Source organism: Peromyscus leucopus, chromosome 5 (genome assembly GCF_004664715.2).
Source record: "Peromyscus leucopus breed LL Stock chromosome 5, UCI_PerLeu_2.1, whole genome shotgun sequence".
In the NCBI taxonomy this organism is placed as follows: Eukaryota; Metazoa; Chordata; class Mammalia; order Rodentia; family Cricetidae; genus Peromyscus; species Peromyscus leucopus.
Genome location: NC_051067.1, coordinates 58,679,418 through 58,698,345, shown reverse-complemented (window position 1 = coordinate 58,698,345; position 18,928 = coordinate 58,679,418). Strand labels below are relative to the sequence as shown.

At 42.1% G+C, this 18,928-nt stretch overlaps 1 protein-coding gene across 1 annotated transcript in view; it reads right to left on the bottom strand.

The window, feature by feature from the left end:
- Nucleotides 1–4,736, bottom strand: part of Itih2 (inter-alpha-trypsin inhibitor heavy chain 2) — a 37,608-nt gene extending 32,872 nt beyond the window's left edge. The window contains exons 1-4 of the mRNA XM_028891511.2: nucleotides 4,513–4,736; nucleotides 3,289–3,363; nucleotides 1,778–1,810; nucleotides 207–376 (exon numbers count right to left, since the gene is read on the bottom strand). Of these exons, the coding sequence (XP_028747344.1) occupies nucleotides 207–376; nucleotides 1,778–1,810; nucleotides 3,289–3,363; nucleotides 4,513–4,596 (362 nt within the window). The 5' untranslated portion in view covers nucleotides 4,597–4,736. The remainder of the gene's footprint in view (nucleotides 1–206; nucleotides 377–1,777; nucleotides 1,811–3,288; nucleotides 3,364–4,512) is intronic.
- Between the last annotated feature and the right edge of the window lie 14,192 nt (nucleotides 4,737–18,928).

The window sequence follows — 18,928 nt, the reverse complement described above, 5'->3', positions numbered from 1 at the left end:
TGAACATGCATGTGCAACTTCACACACACACACACACACACACACACACACACACACACACACACACACACACACACACACCATCTCATAGTGACACAAAGTAGAACCACCAGAGCAGTGCACCCTTAAGATTCATTTTAGCAGGAGGGTTTTTGATGCCAAGACACAGGAGCATCCAATCCCCATTCTACACAGGAGTTACTCACATGGTGAAGTTGGTGATAAAGGCTCCTTTGGGGATTTGAACATCGAACACGACAGTTTGGGGTTGTGGGGAATTATTCACCAGTTTGCTCTGGATGATAGTGGTGGCCATCCGAGAAGTAATAGTCGACTGGACTTTGTAGCTATAAAGAGTTACTTGATCAACATCGTCCTGAAATTGGCAAAAATGTATAACTGTAGTAACAAAATACCCACATGGAATGCACTATGTATATGATGTTTCCAATTGGTCTATTTTACTTGTTATGAACAATTCTAGGGTAAGCATTGTTAAGCAATCTTCTAACTCCTTGAAATACCCCACAAAGATATGGGTCATTGCTATGATGTCTCCTTTTTCTTCTTCTCCCACCTCTCTTTCCCTCTGTTTTCCCTCTCTTCTTCCTTTCATGCTTCTTTTCCTTCTTTCCATCATTTTAGAATCTGAGTAGGAAATGGATGTGGGAAGCAAGATGGACTGAAAGAGTTCAGGAAATAATTTCTCATAGAGCTGCTACTAGGGAGAGGAGATGGGATGGCAGGGTCAAGAGAAGACCCTGGCTCTGTCTTCAGAGTGAAATGCAAGCAGGGGTGCTGTGGAGTGAACTGTATATGCAACCCCCACACTCTGTATTGCTACCTATTTCTTTCAGTATCATCCATTATTATTACACCTCAGCCCTTGCTTCTTTTCCTGTATTAAAACAAGCTAAGTGAACGCTCAGGCTGCACATCATCAACAGAACTGTCCTGTCCAGGACATTTTGATCCAATTATTTGTTTAATAATACCTTGGGCCTCCTTTTATCTCCTCTATGGTTGAAGGTAGCCCCACTTTAAGAAAACAAAATGAAACAGCGATGATCGCAGACCAGGTATAAAAAATACCTCCTTTAGGATATTCCTAAGAGCTACAAGTTCCTTCAGATCTGTGACAATGTGTGACCTGTTAGATTTTGCTTTTTCTTCTCCCAAGATTTACTTACTTCACTATTAGGTTCCATCCCTCAGATTTTGTTCTCTAAGATTAATGCTTCCAACTAGTTAGCCTCCAAGCCTATCTCAAGCTAAGATAAAATCCAGGGCAATTTATTTACCCTTCCCCCTGCTTCATGCGGAAGTTCTCAGTTCAGAACAGGAAGCCAACACAGACCACTTCTTGGGTGTTCTCTTGTGACAGGAAGGTCCACTCTGAACCTTTTGGTAACTTGAGCCACACTGCCTGAGAGCTGCTTTCTCTAGCCACTCTTTGACTTGCTACAGTTACCAGGCATCATTGTTTTAAATCAAAGCTATTAAGTCTGGATTAAATACATATTGTTGGGTGGAATCTATATCATCAGTAAAACGTGAGAAGATGGGAAAGGCATTTCAGCCCTCAGTGGCCTCTGCCCTGCCTGCCAGCACTATGCTCTTCAGAAGGACTTTCAGAGTTGAGCAAGGCAAAGTTTCAAAAGTCAGGTCAATACTTCCAGTGACGGAGACAAAGGAGACACCTGGATTGATTTCCAGGTAATAATTAACAGGAAAATCGCTCACACACCAATCCATGACACAACCGAAGCCAACTTACCGTCTCCTCCCCTGATTCTTCAGGAAGGCTTCTCTGTGGAAGGAAGTCAGAGAGACAGTCATTCTTCAGCCAGTTGAGGCTTACTACCTCAAGGCAAAAATCCTATGTTCTCAATCAGACAATTATGTTCCTTCCATACCATGGGATAAGTCATTTATTGGCGTCAAGACATAAATATGGAGCATTATGGAAAAGGATTTTCCCATCTGTGAGTTTCTCTGAACAAGTTTCTCAGCCACTGTTTTTTTTCGTTGGGATGTATATTGCTCTACGATAGAATGTTATTAAAGCTTTCAGGTCAAAGCTTTGGAAGAACTTTCTCCATGAAATTTTCTGATCCTCAAGTCAGTTTCCTTTACTGTTTCCATAGCAGAATGCACTTTCCCTGTAGAGTGCTTACCTTGCTCATAATGATCCGGCCGCCTTACATGGGGAACAGTTTAAGGTCTGCCTCCTCCTTTTAGACTAAGCTGCTTGAGAGCAGGGACTCAAATGTACTTCCTACATGGTTATCCCTGGAGCCACACACGTGGAAGGTACATTAAAAAGTCTATGCTCTTAATCACCTGCTGTGTTAGAAGATTAGCTACATGAGTACGGGTCCTGTGAGCATGGACAAAGGACTCCCCTTATCCTTGAAAGGTAAGCATCTTAAGAGCTATGGGCAAACTTTAATGTCTGAGGGATTAGAAAATAAGTCTATTGTTACATGTGAGCTAATTTTGGGTGGGCTGCTATTTTAGTAGATGCTGTGTGACACAGGCCAAGAATTGTCTTTGGGTTTTTTTGTTTCTTTATTTGTCTTTGGGACACTCTGTAGTCCAAGCTGTCCTGGAGCTTGCCATGTATGTAGCTCAAGCTAGCCTCAACTTTGTAGCAACCCTCCTGCCTCAGCCTCTAAAGCACTGTGGTTATATGCCCCACCATACCTAACTCTTTTAGACATTTTAACACAATGTTTAACGACTAAGTTTTCTCTCCAGAGGCTACATAAAAACCCTGACACAAAGTCCTGACTATTGGGTTTTTGAATATTATTGATCTATAAAAGCTGGACTTTAGAAAGTCAAACATTCATACGACAAGGCCAGTCGTCTCGCAGCTTAGTGTGATTTCTCAGTATGTGGGCTCTGTGGTGGGAGAAGCCCAAGCCTTGTTGGCATGGTAAAGCACCCCTCCCCATAATTTAGGAGATTTTCTGTGTCTCCTCAGCAGCTTCCAGGATGTGACCTTAAGCATGTCTAGTTCTCTGGACCAAAATGCTCTCCCTTTGACTAAATGGCCAGAGGAAGGAGAATGTGTGGCTTTACTGTCTCCTTTATAGGTAGAAATTTCGGGAAAATAATGTAAAAGTCTCTTTGTACATCACCTTGACAATATTCCACAAGAGTGTAGGAATACTGGCCTATTCTCTGTTAGAAAAAAAATTATTGAAACAATAGAGTCATGTTTTACCTGCTCTCTAGTCATGATCTCTTTCACCTATTTTTGCCATTTAGAGTTTACTATACCTGGTATCTTCTTCCGTTCTCTACAACGGGGAATTTGTTTGGGGCCAGCTCCACAGGACCGTCATATTCTGCAAACTTAAAAGATAGTTGAGGTTGTTCAATTTCTTTTAAAAATCATCTACAGGCAAAGAGGCAGCCTACATTCATTATATTTTTAATATATTAATTTCTTCAATATGTATATTTGCTAGCTAGGTCTCAGAAATAAGTAAATGGAAATGAACTATTTCAAATTCATTGGGTGTAAGAATTCAGTTGTGAGTGTGCCTGAAGAAGGTAGGCAGACATGTAATCTAATGATAAAAGTTCCTGGAAAAGCAGCTGGATGGAGTAACGGGACCTTACTCATGTAGGACTAGACAGACATAGGTATGAAAAGAAGGCTGGTTGGAAATTACTGAAAAAGCACAAACATGTCTGGGTGTTTTAGCTTTAGTCTGAGATTTCTGACACATTTTTGTGGTTTTCAGAGTGTTGGAAAATATGATAGTTTCTAAGTAGAGCGATTTTCTCCTCCTGAAAACACACTGTTTTTTCCTCTGTCATTTTTATGTGCAATCCACTCCTTGGGATTTTCTAGAATAATCCTGTAACACATTGTTCTCTGCCGGCACAGAAGTAGTGCTTGAGTGGTATTCAGAATGATGCAGTTCAAGGTTTATCCCACACTGGGATGGCAGGAGGTCTCAAGTGGAGACCTGAAAGCCACGGGCATCATCCCTGCATTTTTCCACTTCTACTATCAGAATATTTAAGAGGTCCATTTTACAAAATAATCATTTGCTCAGGCATAAAAGACAACGATGCTGTGAGAATGACTGAGCCCAAGAGTAGCAGCAGTATTTCTATATAACAATACCAGCAACCACTAAGTAGTTCCAGTTCATGGCCTATGCCCGGTAGTTTACGGACATCTCTTCATTCTCATGGCAACCCTTTGCCATAGGTCTGTTCTTACACACATTTTTATATAAAAAGTGGGCAACTCTGCTTCATATATGCTACACCAGGATATCGGACCACTGAACTTGACTTAAATTTCATGCAAAAACCTCATAATGTCTTAAGAGGTCAATACATCTCATAATTATAACATGCTGTCTAATGAATGTTCTCCTAAGTTTCTGCTCTACACAGAACAAGGTCATTGAATAGAAATAGCATTCAGCTATTTTCAGCACCTTTGTTTAGGCCAATAGCTAGGAGACCCACAGAAGTACTTACTTCAGAGTACCCATTTATGGGTATTTCGAAGGCTTGTCCTTCCAAAAGGAATAGCCAGATGAGAACACACGTGAGTCGCTGCATTTTGCTGGACAACTGTGCCAAGCTCTCCAGAGTAGAAGGTCTGGGTGAATACCTCTCCTACTGAACAGCAACTTGATTCTGTCGAGGAGAGCAGTTGATCTGTCGAGGAGAGCAGTTCGTTTTTAAAAGAAGAAAAAAGCACTCTAACTTTGCTCAAATTCAGGACAAATATTTGATCTGGAGTCAAACTTGAGCTATGGGGGTGGAAGGGACAGGGGGGTTATTCAAACAGCAAAGCCAGGAGCATTTCCTGGACTGTAGGGGTGAGTCAGGGTCAGACCCAGGGTTCGATAATTGTGCACCCCCACTCTTGATTTTGTTGATTTTAATTTATCTTAAAGTTAGAGAGACTTGAAGATAATTATCACCCTCTTTAAAGGTCCAAATAAGGAACTACATTAAGGAATAAACCCAGAAAGAAGAGCTAAACCAACAATGTCCGGAGATAAAATTACTTCATTTAAATGAGAGCAGGAGGGCTGGAGAGATGACTCAGTGGTCAAGAGCACTTGGTGTTCTTACAGAGGACCTGGGTTCTATTCCCAGCACACGTTTGGTGGTGTGCATATACACAAGCAGACAAAATACTCAGACACATAAAATAAATAAATCTAAAAATATTAAAAGAGAGCAAGAGGCATTTAGGAAATGCAAGAGAAGAAATATAGCGATTTTCTGAGGAGAGAATTCATGCCTCCTGTTTCCTCCGTGTCACTTTGATAACTGAGTACTTGCTACATATAAAGATCAGGGGAAGGATGCAGGGGACCAGGGCTCACTCTTCGGTGAAGATGCTCATACACTGAGTGTCCCCTCTTGCTGCCCCTCATCTCCATTAGCATAGTGGTTCCATCATTCTGGTGAGTCATGCGGTAAAAATACAAACCATGAATTATAAAATTGTTACTATGCTATTACAACACCAATACAAATTTCTGGAAAATGATTTAAAGAGAAAATTGTGTGAATAATATATATCCATGAAAGATGGACAGCAAGCACATTGACAAAGGGGAAACGCTAAGCAAATAGCTAAGACAATTAATAAATTAGTTCATACATTGTAAACATCAATGGAGGCTTCATTATGTGTACTGGGTACCAAATATGTAAAAGAAAGCATGGGAATCATCTTGGACCCTCTCACTGCAGTAGTGGAGGAGGATGAAAGATACACTAGAATGAGGGACAAACCAGAAGGTCATGCCCAATGCAAGGATGAGAACCACTGACCTGGAGAAGTGCAGTCCCCCCACAGAGAAAGTGGGGCTTTATCAGCTGAGTCTATGAAGATGGGAGTGACTGCTCCAGGCTCACTGGGGGCATGCTCACCGAGGGAGCAGGATGAGCATGATACAGATAGTGGAAATATATCAATGTGGCAGGAGATGGAGGGAAAGGAGAGGAAGCAGGCCGATGAGACCACATGCATGGGGCCAGAGAAGCCTGAGTTCTGTGCTCCAGGCAGAGAGAACTCAATGGGTTAGAAGGGGAGATGATGGCACCCCCATTTTATAAAGATCACTTTGGGTGTGGCTCAGATGATGAAATTCGCAAGACATGAATTCAAGGACCTACTTCAGAGACTGACTGTTGTTGAGCGAGCATGAGGTCCTAAGCCAAGGCAAAGGCAGTGGGGGTAACTTGAGATGATGGGTTGGTTCATGCAATATTCACAGAAAATTCTAGATATAATGTGAAATGAAGGTATGTGCTAATTATTGCCAACTAATGAAATCACTGTACTGACTAATGAGGCCATGTGTTGACAGCTGAAAAACTTACATAGATGGACAAAAAACCAAGGCATCCTGGTGACTATAGCGTTGTCCATGTGGTGGGCTTTTGCCCACCTTATGCTTTTTTCTTTACAATAGTAGTTTAGAGTCTGTCTTCCTAGGTCATATCCACTTCAACTACTTGCTCATTGTGGGATAAGCATCATTTCCCATTGTTATAGACTGAATTGTGTCCCTCTCAAATTCATATGTCTTCATCCCTACTACAGATGTGTTTAGAGTAAAGAAGCAATTAGGATTAAATGAGGTCAGAAGGGAGATGACCCCAATCCAGTAGGAATAGAGTCCTTATAAGTCTCCCTCTGAAGACTCAACAAGAAGAGATCAACAGCAACACACAGATCAAGAAGATGCCCTTGTGGAAAGCAATTGAATGGTATCTTGAACTTAGATATCCATCCTTCAGAACTTTAAGAAGTAAATTTTTATTATTTAGTCTGCTCAGCTCATAGTGTTTTTAATTAGAGTAGCTTGAGCTAGGACATTAACCGACTTTGTTTCACGGCTTTTTAGAGCATTAACTATGATCACGTGTTTAGAATACTTGCACTGGGGTTGGAGAGGTGCTCACTCAGTGGCTAAGAGCACGTTGGGGCTCTTTCAGAGGACCCAGGTTGAGTCCTCGTACCCACAGCAAGCTGCTCACAACCAGTTTTAGTGGGATCCAACACCGCTGGCCTCTGTGGACATCTGCACTCACTTGCACATGTACATGCACATGCCCCACACATAATTAAAATTAATAAGAATAAATAAATAAAAATCTTGACAAATGCTAAATGCTCAATAAATAACATTATAAATTATTTTCCTAAAAAGGAATGTAGATTTTGGTGTGAAAACATTTGGACACACAAAAATAAAGCTTAGTAATCATTATCTCTTCTTAGGCATAAAACTACTTCTGTGTTTTAGATTTGTGAGAGTAAACCTTAACTTAGTGTCTGGCAGTCTATTTCCCTGCATATTGTAGAGAGCAAATAAAGGTTTGTTTAATTTATTTTTTCATCATAGATTACTTTGTTATATTGCTACTCTTCTTTCTTTTTAGTTTCTTCTAAACAGGTAAATTATCCATATATATTTCATATCACTTTGATTTTGCACATTGATTAGCATAGGATATTATTCCCTCACTATAGAACAGGGAGACCTGTACACAGACATTTTTTGTGTCGTCCAAACCTAACGGAATTTTATTTTTCTTGTCACAAAATATAGACCCTTAGATGCAGGTTATAATTAAGCAACTCATGCTCTGAGGAGAATTATTATTATTATTTTTAAAATATTTTATTTTATGATTAATTTAATTTTACATATCGGCCACAGATTCCCCTGTCCTCCCTCCTCCCACCTCCCAGCTTTCCCCCCAATTACCTCCCCATTCCCACCTCTTCCAAGGCAAGGTCTCCCCTGGGAAGTCAGCGCAGCCTGGTAGATTCAGCTGAGGCAGGTCTGTGGAGAATTATTATCCAGGGGAGGTTGTCCAGTGCAGGGTCAAGGACCTCAGGCCTATGGTGGTGTCTTGTAGCTCCCTGATCATTTAAAACCTGACTCACCCAAAATATGAGTTACACTTACCTCTGTTTCTCTAACCAGTTTTCTCTTAAGCCCTGGAAATTACACAACAATGTATCTGCTGGGAAATTCAAATACAATGGGAGAGAGACCATTGATCTTCCCCTCCCCTGTGCAGGATGGGCTAGGTGAGCTCACAGCAAACCCTCATGGGAAAGCCTCACAGCTTGGCATACTCCACCAAGAAAATGATTTGGGACAAGTTAGGGCCAATGGTACATTTTCCATAAATAATCATGATTTTTAAAAAAATATTCTAGTCCCTTTCATCCATCATCCCATCTTCACGGATATTCAGAATTATCTCAGAAGAAACCCAATTTGGGGAAGCCTGGGTCACATTTTCCTTCTCATGCTGCTAACTTTGTCTCCAAATGCCAAAGTCTCCAGGAAAAACACCCTGTTTGCTCTCTCTTTGGGTTTGGAAGTGTCTTGACTCTAACCGGGAAGGGCATGTGTGTTTAGGTCACTGGGTCCTGAACCTGTGACCCTTCCCCCCACCTTCCATGCCCAGGCAGTGATAATGTAGTGAACTGAAGCTACACACTGTTGCAAATTGTTTATGACTTACAAGATAAAATATTATAAAAATCAGAAGAATATTCATTTTCATGTGTATGAAAATCAGCAGTAAAACTACAAGGAAAAACAACAACTATTTCATGACATTTGGATGAGGTAATAACTCAGCGAATACTCATTGGGAGTTCTGAGAAATGTCAATAAATCTAAAAGATGTCACTGATTGTGTTGTTGTGGTTTAGACAGTGGTAACTGTGTGCTTATAGAAAGCTCAGTTCTCGACCCTTGCCAGCAGTCTATTGTGGGGGTATCTTTGTGAATTTCTGTGGGCCTCTCTAGCACTTTGTTTCTTCCTTTTCCGGAACTGACCTACTCTGGTGATGGGATGGCCAAACACCCTAATAGTCGTGCTAGAAACCCCATCCAACGACTGAGGGATCTGGATGCAGAGATTCACGGCTAGGCCCCGCGTGGAGCTCTGGGAGTCTAATTAGTGAGAAAGAGGAGGGTTTATATGAGCGAGAATTGTTGAGACCAAGGTTGGATAAAGCACAGGGACAAATAGCCAAACAAATGGAAACACATGAACTGTGAACCAAAGGCTGAGGGGCCCCCAACTGGATCAGGCCTTTCTGAATAGGTGAGACAGTTGATTGGCTTTTCTGTTTGGGAGGCATCCAGGCAGTGGGACCAGGTCCTGTGTTCAGTGCATGAGTTGGCTGTTTGAAACCTGGGGCTTATTCAGGGACGTTTGGTTCAGTCTGGGAGGAGAGGACTGGACCTGCCTGGACTGAGTCTACCAGGTTGATCTCAGTCCTTGGGGGAGGCTTTGCCCTGGAGGAGGTGGGAATGGTGGGTGGGCTGGGGGGGAGGGCAGGGGCAGGAGGGGGGAGAACAAGGGAATCCGTGGCTGATATGTAGAACTGAATGGTATTGTAAAATAAAATAAAAGGAAAAAAAAAAAAAAGAAAGCTAAGTTCTCATCCTGAGATATAGATGATGATGGTGATGACAATGATGATGATAGACAGATGATACATAGATAGATAGATAGATAGATAGATAGATAGATAGATAGATAGATAGTGATAGATAGATAGATAGATAGATAGATAGATAGATAGATAGATAGATAGGTAGATAGACAGACTGGCTGAACACATGTATATGTATTGGCACTTGCCTCTGCATGTACGTGTGTAGGCCAGAGTTAACTATTCAATGTCTTCTCCAGCTGTTGCCCACCTTATGTTTTGAGACAATATTTCTCGATGAATCTGGAGCTCACCATTTTGGCTAAGCTAGCTGCCTGGATCTACCTGCCTCTATCACCTAAATGTTAGGGTGACAGTCATGACTGTCACGTTTGGCTTTTATTTGCCTGCTAGGGATCAAACTCAGCCTCTCATGCTTGTTCAGCAACCTCTTTTCCCACTGAGCCTCTCCCCAGTCCAAGGACATGTTTAGAAGTTCTAAGCTGAAGCTAAGCTAGTTTACCAATGGCCATATTTGACCTTCCCTCCTCGTTCACTAGATCCAATGGTGCACAATACAGAGAAGGTCTGTTTCTACACAAACATGGGCTCTGATTACTTCATTCTCATAGTAAAGCCAAAGCATTTTGTTAGAGGTTTCTAAAGGATTACCTGGTTGCATTTTTTTTTTTAATTTTAAATTTAGTTCTACATATCAGCCACGGATTCCCTTGTTCTCCCCTGTCCCGCGCCCCTCCCCTTGCCCCCAGCCCACCCCCCATTCCCACCTCCTCCAGGGCAATCCTCCCCCGAGGATTGAGATCGACCTGGTAGATTCAGTCCAGGCAGGTCCAGTCCCCTCCTCCCAGATTGAGCTAAGTGTCCCTGCATAAGTCCCAGGTTTCAAACAGCCAACTCATGCACTGAACACAGGACCCGGTCCCACTGCCTGGATGTCTCCCAAACAGATCAAGCCAATCAACTGTCTCACCTATTCAGAAGGGCCTGATCCAGTTGGGGGCCCCTCGGCCATCGGTTCACAGTTCATGTGTTTCCATTCGTTTGGCTATTTGTCCCTGTGCTTTATCCAACCTTGGTCTCAACAATTCTATCTCATATAAACTCTCCTCTTTCTCTCTAATTGGACTCCTGGAGCTCCACCCAGGGCCTAGCCATGGATCTCTGCATCCAGTTCCCTCAGTCATTGGATGGGGTTTCTAGCACGACTATTAGGGTGTTTGGCCATCCTATCACCAGAGTAGGTCAGTTTGGGCTGTCTCTCGGCCATTGTCAGCAGTCTATAGTGGGGGTATCTTTGTGGATTTCTGTGGGCCTCTCTAGCACTTTGCTTCTTCCTATTCTCATGTGGTCTTTATTTACCATGGTCTCCTATTCCTTGTTCTCCCTCTCTGTTCTTGATCCAGTTGGGATCTCCCGCTCCCCCAAGCTCTCTTTACCTCGACCCTTGCCCTTCATTACTTCCACACATGTCCAGGCTGTTCATGTAGATCTCATCCATTTCTCCATCATTGGGCAATCCCCTTGTCTTTCTTGGGGTTCTGTTTTCCAGGTAGCCTCCCTGGCGATGTGAGTAGCAGTCCAGTCATCCTTGTTCCACATCTAGTATCCTCTTATGAGTGAGTACATACCATGCTTGTCTTTCTGAGTCTGGGTTACCTAACTCAGGATGATTTTTTCTAGATCCATCCATTTGCCTGCAAATCTCATGATGTCATTGTTTTTCCTCTGCTGAGTAGTATTCCATTTACAGCAAGCCAACAGCCAACATCAAATTAAATGGAGAGAAACTCAAAGCAATTCCATTAAAATCAGGAACGAGGCAAGGCTGTCCACTCTCCCCATACTTATTCAATATAGTACTTGAAGTTCTAGCCAGAGCAATAAGACAACATAAGGAGATCAAGGGGATACAAATTGGAAAGGAAGAAGTCAAGCTTTCCCTATTTGCAGATGACATGATAGTATACTTGAGTGACCCCAAAGATTCAACCAAGGAACTGATACAGCTTATAAACACCTTCAGCAACATAGCAGGATACAAGATCAACTCAAAAAAATCAGTAGCCCTCCTATATACAATGGACAAAGAAGCTGAGAAGGAAATCAGAGATACACCACCCTTTACAATAGCCACAAATGACATAAAATAGCTTGGGGTAACACTAACCAAACAAGTGAAGGACCTATATGACAAGAACTTTAAGTCCCTGAAAAAAGAAATTGAAGAAGATGTCAGAAAATGGAAAGATCTCCCATGCTCATGGATAGGCAGGACTAACATAGTAAAAATGGCAATTTTACCAAAAGCAATCTACAGATTCAATGCAATCCCCATCAAAATACCAACACAATTCTTCACAGACCTGGAAAGAATAATACTCAACTTCATATGGAAAAACAAAAAACCCAGGATAGCCAAAAGAATCCTGTACAATAAAACAACCTCTGGAGGCATCACGATCCCTGACTTCAAGCTCTGCTATAGAGCTACAGTAATAAAAACAGCTTGGTACTGGCATAAAAACTGACATGTGGACCAATAAATCAAATTGAAGACCCTGACATTAATCTGCACACCTATGAGCATATAGTTTTTGACAAAGAAGTCAAAAGTGTACAATGGAAAAAAGAAAGCATCTTCAACAAATGGTGCTGGCATAACTGGATATCAACATGTAGAAGGCTGTAAATAGATCCATATCTATCACCGTGCACAAAACTTAAGTCCAAGTGGATCAAAGACCTCAACATAAATCCAGCTACTCTGAACCTGATAGAAGAGAAAGTAGGAAGTAGTTTTGAACGCATTGGCATAGGAGATCACTTCCTAAATATAACACCAGTAGCACAGGCACTGAGAGAAACAATCAATCAATGTGACCTCTTGAAACTGAGAAGCTTTTGCAGAGCAAAGGATACAGTCAACAAGGCAAAGTGACAGCCTACAGAATGAGAAAAGATCTTCACCAACCCCACATCGGACAGAGGACTGATATCCAGAATATATAAGGAACTCAAGAAATTAGACATCAAAATGACCAACAGTCCAATTAAGAAATGGGCTATAAGCCGGGCGGTGGCGCACGCCTTTAATCCCAGCACTCGGGAGGCAGAGCCAGGCGGATCTCTGTGAGTTCGAGGCCAGCCTGGGCTACCAATTGAGCTCCAGGAAAGGCCCAAAGCTATGCAGAGAAACCCTGTCTTGAAAAAACAAAAAACAAAAAAAAAAAAAAAAAGAAATGGGCTATAGAATTAAACAGAGATTTCTCCACAGAGGAAATTCAAATGGCTGAAAGACATTTAAGGAATTGCTCAACATCCCTAATCATCAGGGAAATGCAAATCAAAACAACTCTGAGATACCACCTTACGCCTGTCAGAATGGCTAAGATCAAAAACAATGAAGACACCTTATGCTGGAGAGGTTGTGGAACTAGGGGAACTCTCCTCCACTGCTGGTGGGAATGCAAACTTGTACAACCACTTTGGAAATCAATATGGCGCTTTCTTAGAAAATTGGGAATCAATCTCCCCCCAAGATCCAGCTATACAACTCTTGGGCATATACCCAAGGAATGCTCAATCATACCACAAGGGCACTTGCCCAGCTATGTTCATATCAGCATTGTTTGTAATAGCCAGAACCTGGAAACAACCTAGATGCCCTTCAATTGAAGAATGGATAAATAAAATGTGGCACATATACACAATGGAATACTACTCAGCAGAGAAATACCTGGTTGCATTTTAAAGATGATGTTGGACTACCTGGCCACACCTTTTCCCTTACATTAGCTACAGGTATAAGTTAGTGTCATTTTGACCCATGATATGAAATTATTTTGGAAGAAAAATGGTTGGAACAAACAATTCATAGCATGAGTAAAAACATAAACACAGAGACTCTGTAGCTGGTGCTCCCATTCGCTTTTGAGTCAATCAAATCTGTGCTGTTGAATCATCTTCTGTCCTGTGCTTCTTATTTTCAACATGGAAATTCATGCCAACCTCCACAGTAGAGAATGGGTCTGGGGGCACAGAGCAATCAGCCACCATATTTCAATCACAATATAGCAGGCTTAGGCGTTTTTCCTGGGATGTCTGGGTGTTTGTGGAAAGGTAGGAACCATCCTAAGTTCTGGTACTAGTATCCACCTGCTGGTCAAGTTCTGTGTTGTACCAGGTAGGTCTCTCTCCAAGGTGAAGAAAGTGTCAGGAGTATACTTGTATGTCTGAGCCATGGGCATGGTAGAGTTCGTTTGAATGGATCCTCTGAAAGGTGATGAAGTGCTGCTCCAAGTGCTTCTCATGTGGCCAGAGCCATTGTGGGCAGTGAATAGAGAAGGACTAGAATGATGGGCAAGGTGCAGTGGTGGCAGCAGGTCTGAATAAGCAGTCTGGTTCCAGATCTTCACTACCCATCACATGGGCAGTCTGCCTCTCTGATTCATTAGTGCTTTTGTGCTGGGGCAATGTTCGCCAAAGTATATAGGCAAAAGTCCATGAGGCCTCAACCCTACACAAGGAACTATAGGCAACTGAGGCAAGCTGGGAGAGGTAGCCTTCTCCAGGGAAGAGCAGACCAATTGGTTGCCCAGTGCCAAATGGACAGCCCTGAAAATATATGTAAAAATAACATTATAGGACTGAGCAGGACATATGCATGTAAGAATGCAATAACAATTAGTGAATAAAGAGGCCATGGATTTGAAGAAGAGTGGAGAGAGTTATATGGGAGAGTTTGGAGGGAGAAAAGAGAAGGGAGAAAAGGCTGTAATTATTCTACACTCTCAAAGTAAAAATAAATAAAATAAAAAACTGAAGGTAGACTATTTGGGGAGGGAGGGAAGAGACCAGTGAATGAGGGCAGAAGGGGATAAATATGAGTAACGTATAAGGTTATGAATATATGAAATGTTACAAGGAAAGGTAATAATAATATTTATTATTAATAATAAATAATAATACTAATAGAGAGCAGTGTTGGAAGTCTGGAAGAGGAAATGAATTGTGGCTTGTGAAAATCCTAACAAATTGTATTTTTACAACTGTATTTGGGCTGGAGAGATGGCTCAGTTGATCAAGTGCCTACTGTGCCAGCACAAGGATCTGAGTTCAAATCTCAGAGCCCACAGAAAAAGCAAAAGATCGCTGTAGGCTCCTGCAATCCCAGCACTGGGGAGGCAGAAACAGGCAGACCCCTGAAACATATTGTCCCGCTAGCTTAACCTACTCGATGATCTTTAACTTCACACAAAGCCTGTCTCAAAAGTAAATAACTAGAGAATAATGGGGTTGGGGACTGACCTTGGACCTCTCCACACACCCAGCACCACACACCCACTGTGTTTGAAACATACAGGACAGAATGAAGAAAAATAAGAGACTGACAGCTCAGTGAAGATGGTATAATGCTAGCCAATAGCTTATTTGATTTGTTTTCCCTTGGAATACAAACATCAGAATGTAAAGAATAAAACATGCCATGGGAAATACAAACCAAGAGAAATACAGAGCCAACAGGCAGTGGTAACGTAGTTTAAATGATTAATTTCTCAGGCCAATCACTCTCATGTACTGAAAGAAGTCCAAGGTTGAAAGAGATTCTAAGCTATGACTATTAGACCACCTCAATATTCAAAAAGGATTTCGGGTCTATACATTACAGATTGGGGAGGTTGAAGTAGACTTATCCGACAAAATATATAAGAAACTATCTAAAAGATGCTTGGTAATTCTTAAAAAGAAGCCAAGGTGTGTGTGTGTGTGTGTGTGTGTGTGTGTGTGTGTGTGTGTGTGTGTGTAGAACGTGTCTGGGGCTCACTCAATATGCAGTGGAGAGCAAGCTGAAGCTCACACGGCAAGGAGGATCAGTGACCAGTGCAGGGGGAGGAGGTTGGAAACTGTGTTGGTTTCTACCACTGTGAAAAGAGCAGTGGCAGTTCTGAAGGAGGAAGGCTTTCCTTGACTCCCGGTGTGGAGGTGTCAACCCATGCTCCATTGCTGCCTTTGCTTTTTGACCTGTGGCAAGGCTGTGCGTCTTGGTGGGAGTTTGAGGCAAAGGAAGAGCCTAGTGGCAGGCAGAAGATGAGGGCAGGGCACGGTCACTACATACCCTTCAAAAGCACACCTCCAACATGACGGTTAATCTTTGTTGTCAACTTGAGGGAATTTAGAGTCTCCTATGAGACAAACTTCTGTGTTTGTCTATGAGGGTGTTTCCACAGAGGCTAAGTGAGATGGGACGCTCCATCTTGAATGAGGGCAGCACCATTACATGGCCTGGTGATGGACTGAGTACAAAGCAGAGAGCAGGTAAGTCATCATCGTTCATCTCTCTGTTTCGTGACTATGGTAGCAATGTGAACACCTGCATCTATTTCTGCTGTTAAGCCTTCACCATGATGAGCTGTGTCCCTTCAAACTGTGAGCCCGAATAAATCTTTCGTCTAAGTTTCTCTTTGTCATCCTGTGCTTCAGAAGTGAGTAATGTAACCAATACCCTCAATGGCCTAACCTCTTCCCCCTTGTATGTTTCCTACAAACATTTTGCCATGTCCTAATAGTGCCCAAATCTTCAACACATGGACCACTGGTTGATGGTATAGACTCAAACTATCGTGCTGAGGGTGTGGCTCAGTGGCAGAATGCTACCTAGTCTACTGCAGGCCCTAGGTCCAATCCTTGGTACTACAAACAAACATGTACACAAACTATTTGACAAAGGTCAGCAGACTAAAGAGAGCAGAAGAGGATAGTCTGAGCCCCAAGTTTAGGAAGAAGACAGAGGGGGATCTGGAAAACAAAGCCAAGTACAGAGAGTTCTGCCAGGATGCGCTTAAGGATGAGGAAACAGAGGAGTCAAAGAATCTTCATGGGGGATTGAAATTGGAGTTACACTTAAGCCAGAGCTGTGGCTTCATTCTGGTCAGGCACTCAGAGGCAAGCTCGTTTGTTAGCAAACAAACGCATAATCCAGAAACACTGCCTCACATCACAGCTAAATCCTCCCTGATTATGGAGCTTGTAAATGACACAGGGACATTTGCTGCCTAAATAACCAATGGTTGACAGTGATCTACAGAATGTTAAGTCGGACTAATTTTACACCTCTGTATTGTGGTATTTTTAAATTGAAGACACGGTTTGTCATAGCACAGATTGATTTCAAAATGCTTCCGATGGGTGAGGTAGAAAAAGAAAATGCAATGAATTTTCATCTGGTTAATTATAGGACCAGTTGTTTCAATGAATCCCACCAGGAGAATTGAATGAGGGCTAGAGACAGCTCAGTTGGTAAAGTGTTTGCCTTGTAAGGTAAGCATGAGGCTCTGGATTGGTTTCCCAGAAACTATCTGAAAGTGCCGGGGCATGTTGGTGTTGGTGTTTGCTTGTAATTCCAGTGCTGGCAGAGGAGAGGCAAGACTGTCTCTGGGGCTCCACATCCAGAGAGTCTAGCCTAATTTGTGAGCTCCAGGCCAACAACAGACTGTCTCAAATAAATAAATAAAAAAATGGACAGTGTTCCCAAGGATGACATTGAAGACTGGTGGGACGGAGATTTATAAACTGCAATGTGAAACTATAATTTGAACCTACAGTTCAAAACGGTGAAGCTGGAGAGGATATGACTGCCATCCAAGTATGAAGCCAGAGAGAAGGTTATTATGGAGTTATTGTCCTATGGAGACTCCATGTCAGAAAGGAGGGATGGAGTCTGAATCCAGGGAAAGAAATCAAAGGTTGGAGGAAGCCGGGCAATGGCCAGTCTCCACAGCAGAAGAAAGAGCAGGGCTAGGCCTGCCCTGAAGAGGCCAGGGCAGAGGGAGTTCAAATGTATGAAACTGGGCCCTTCTGTAACTCACCCCATGAGCACTGAGCATCTGCCAGCTGTTCCTTTGAGGTGCAATTTGGCAGCATCCACTGGGCCAAGACAGGTCGGTACCAGGAATGCTTCAGTTCCCTTCGGCTGCATTATTTAAGCAATTTAATTAGTCTCTTAAGTCTGTAGGCTTACTGGGTTCAATTGGAAGTTCTTTGGCTCTGAGTAGTGTTGTTTGGGCCTGTAGTCAAGCAGAGATTCCTCTAGGCTATAGCATCCAATGACCTCACCAGGGGTTGGAAGCCCATTACCACAGCATCTGAATTCTCCTCTTTATAGAATCACCACATGATATACACAGCAAGTTGGGTCTCATGATGGGCATTCTGAATACTCAAAAGTGTAATCTGGCTGGGCGGTGATGGTGCACGCCTTTAATCCCAGCACTTGGAAGGCAGAGCCAGGCAGATCTCTGTGAGTTCAAGGCCAGCCTGGTCTACAGAGTGAAATCCAGGACAGGTACCAAAACAACACAGAGAAACCCTATCTCAAAAAAAAAAAAAAAAAAAAAAAAAAAAAAAAAAAAAAAAAAAAAAACAAGAAAAAAAAGTGTAATCTGTAGACCTCTTACTCCAAGCCTTGGATTTCATATAGCACTTAACTGAGTAAACCAAGTCTGAGGGACAGCTCTGATTCAAAGGGAAAGGAAATAATTCCCAACTCCAGTTTGAAGAATGAGAAAGAATTTGGGGGCCTTCTTTAGGCTAGTGAATATTCTATCATAGAATTATATCCCAAGCCCATTGCAAATTTCTTTAATAACAAGGAAAGTGGAGGATGCAGAGGGTGTAAGGAAACAGAATTTAAGAGACTTGTTGCCAAAGTGGAAATAATTGCTTAATAAATGTTATGAAGGTAATTTGAAGGCTACTGTGAAGAACTTTGCAATAAATGGGACACAGTCAAGTCTCATTGGATAGTATTTGCTCTGGATGGTGACATTGTGATTATTAATGCTGTGTCTGTCATCAAAATGTCTGAATGTTACATGGAGGCTGCTAGTCCGTATTTCAGGAAGGACCTACAGGGATTCTTGCAATGTGACAGTAAACTACTGAAAGACAAATGTTAAGGAACTGCAAAGATACCATAGGAATGTAGGAAATGGTTTTCTTCTATTTTTCACTTGCTTTACAGCATCCTCCTTCCATCTAGCTTCTTTCCTGTCTTTGCAGGGAGCCCATCTGAGATATGAATAGAGGAGGTTAACCCAACTGAGTAATGAATAGAGGAGGCTAACCCATCTGAGATATGAATAGAGGAGGCTAACCCATCTGACATATGAAAAGAGGTGGATAGCCTACCTGACATATGAATAGAAGTGGAGAGTCCATCTAAAGTATAAATAGAGGAGGCTAGCCTAACTGAGATATTAATAGAGGGCAGATCTAAAAACACAGATCTGAAAGAAATATTTGGGGTCATTGTTGTTATACAACATTCTTACAATTAAGCTGTTTTTAAAAATTGCCTCTATTTTATTTTGTTTAAAAAATATAATACTTTTACTAATTCTTTGACTCATATGATACCTCCATAAGCTCGCAACTTCT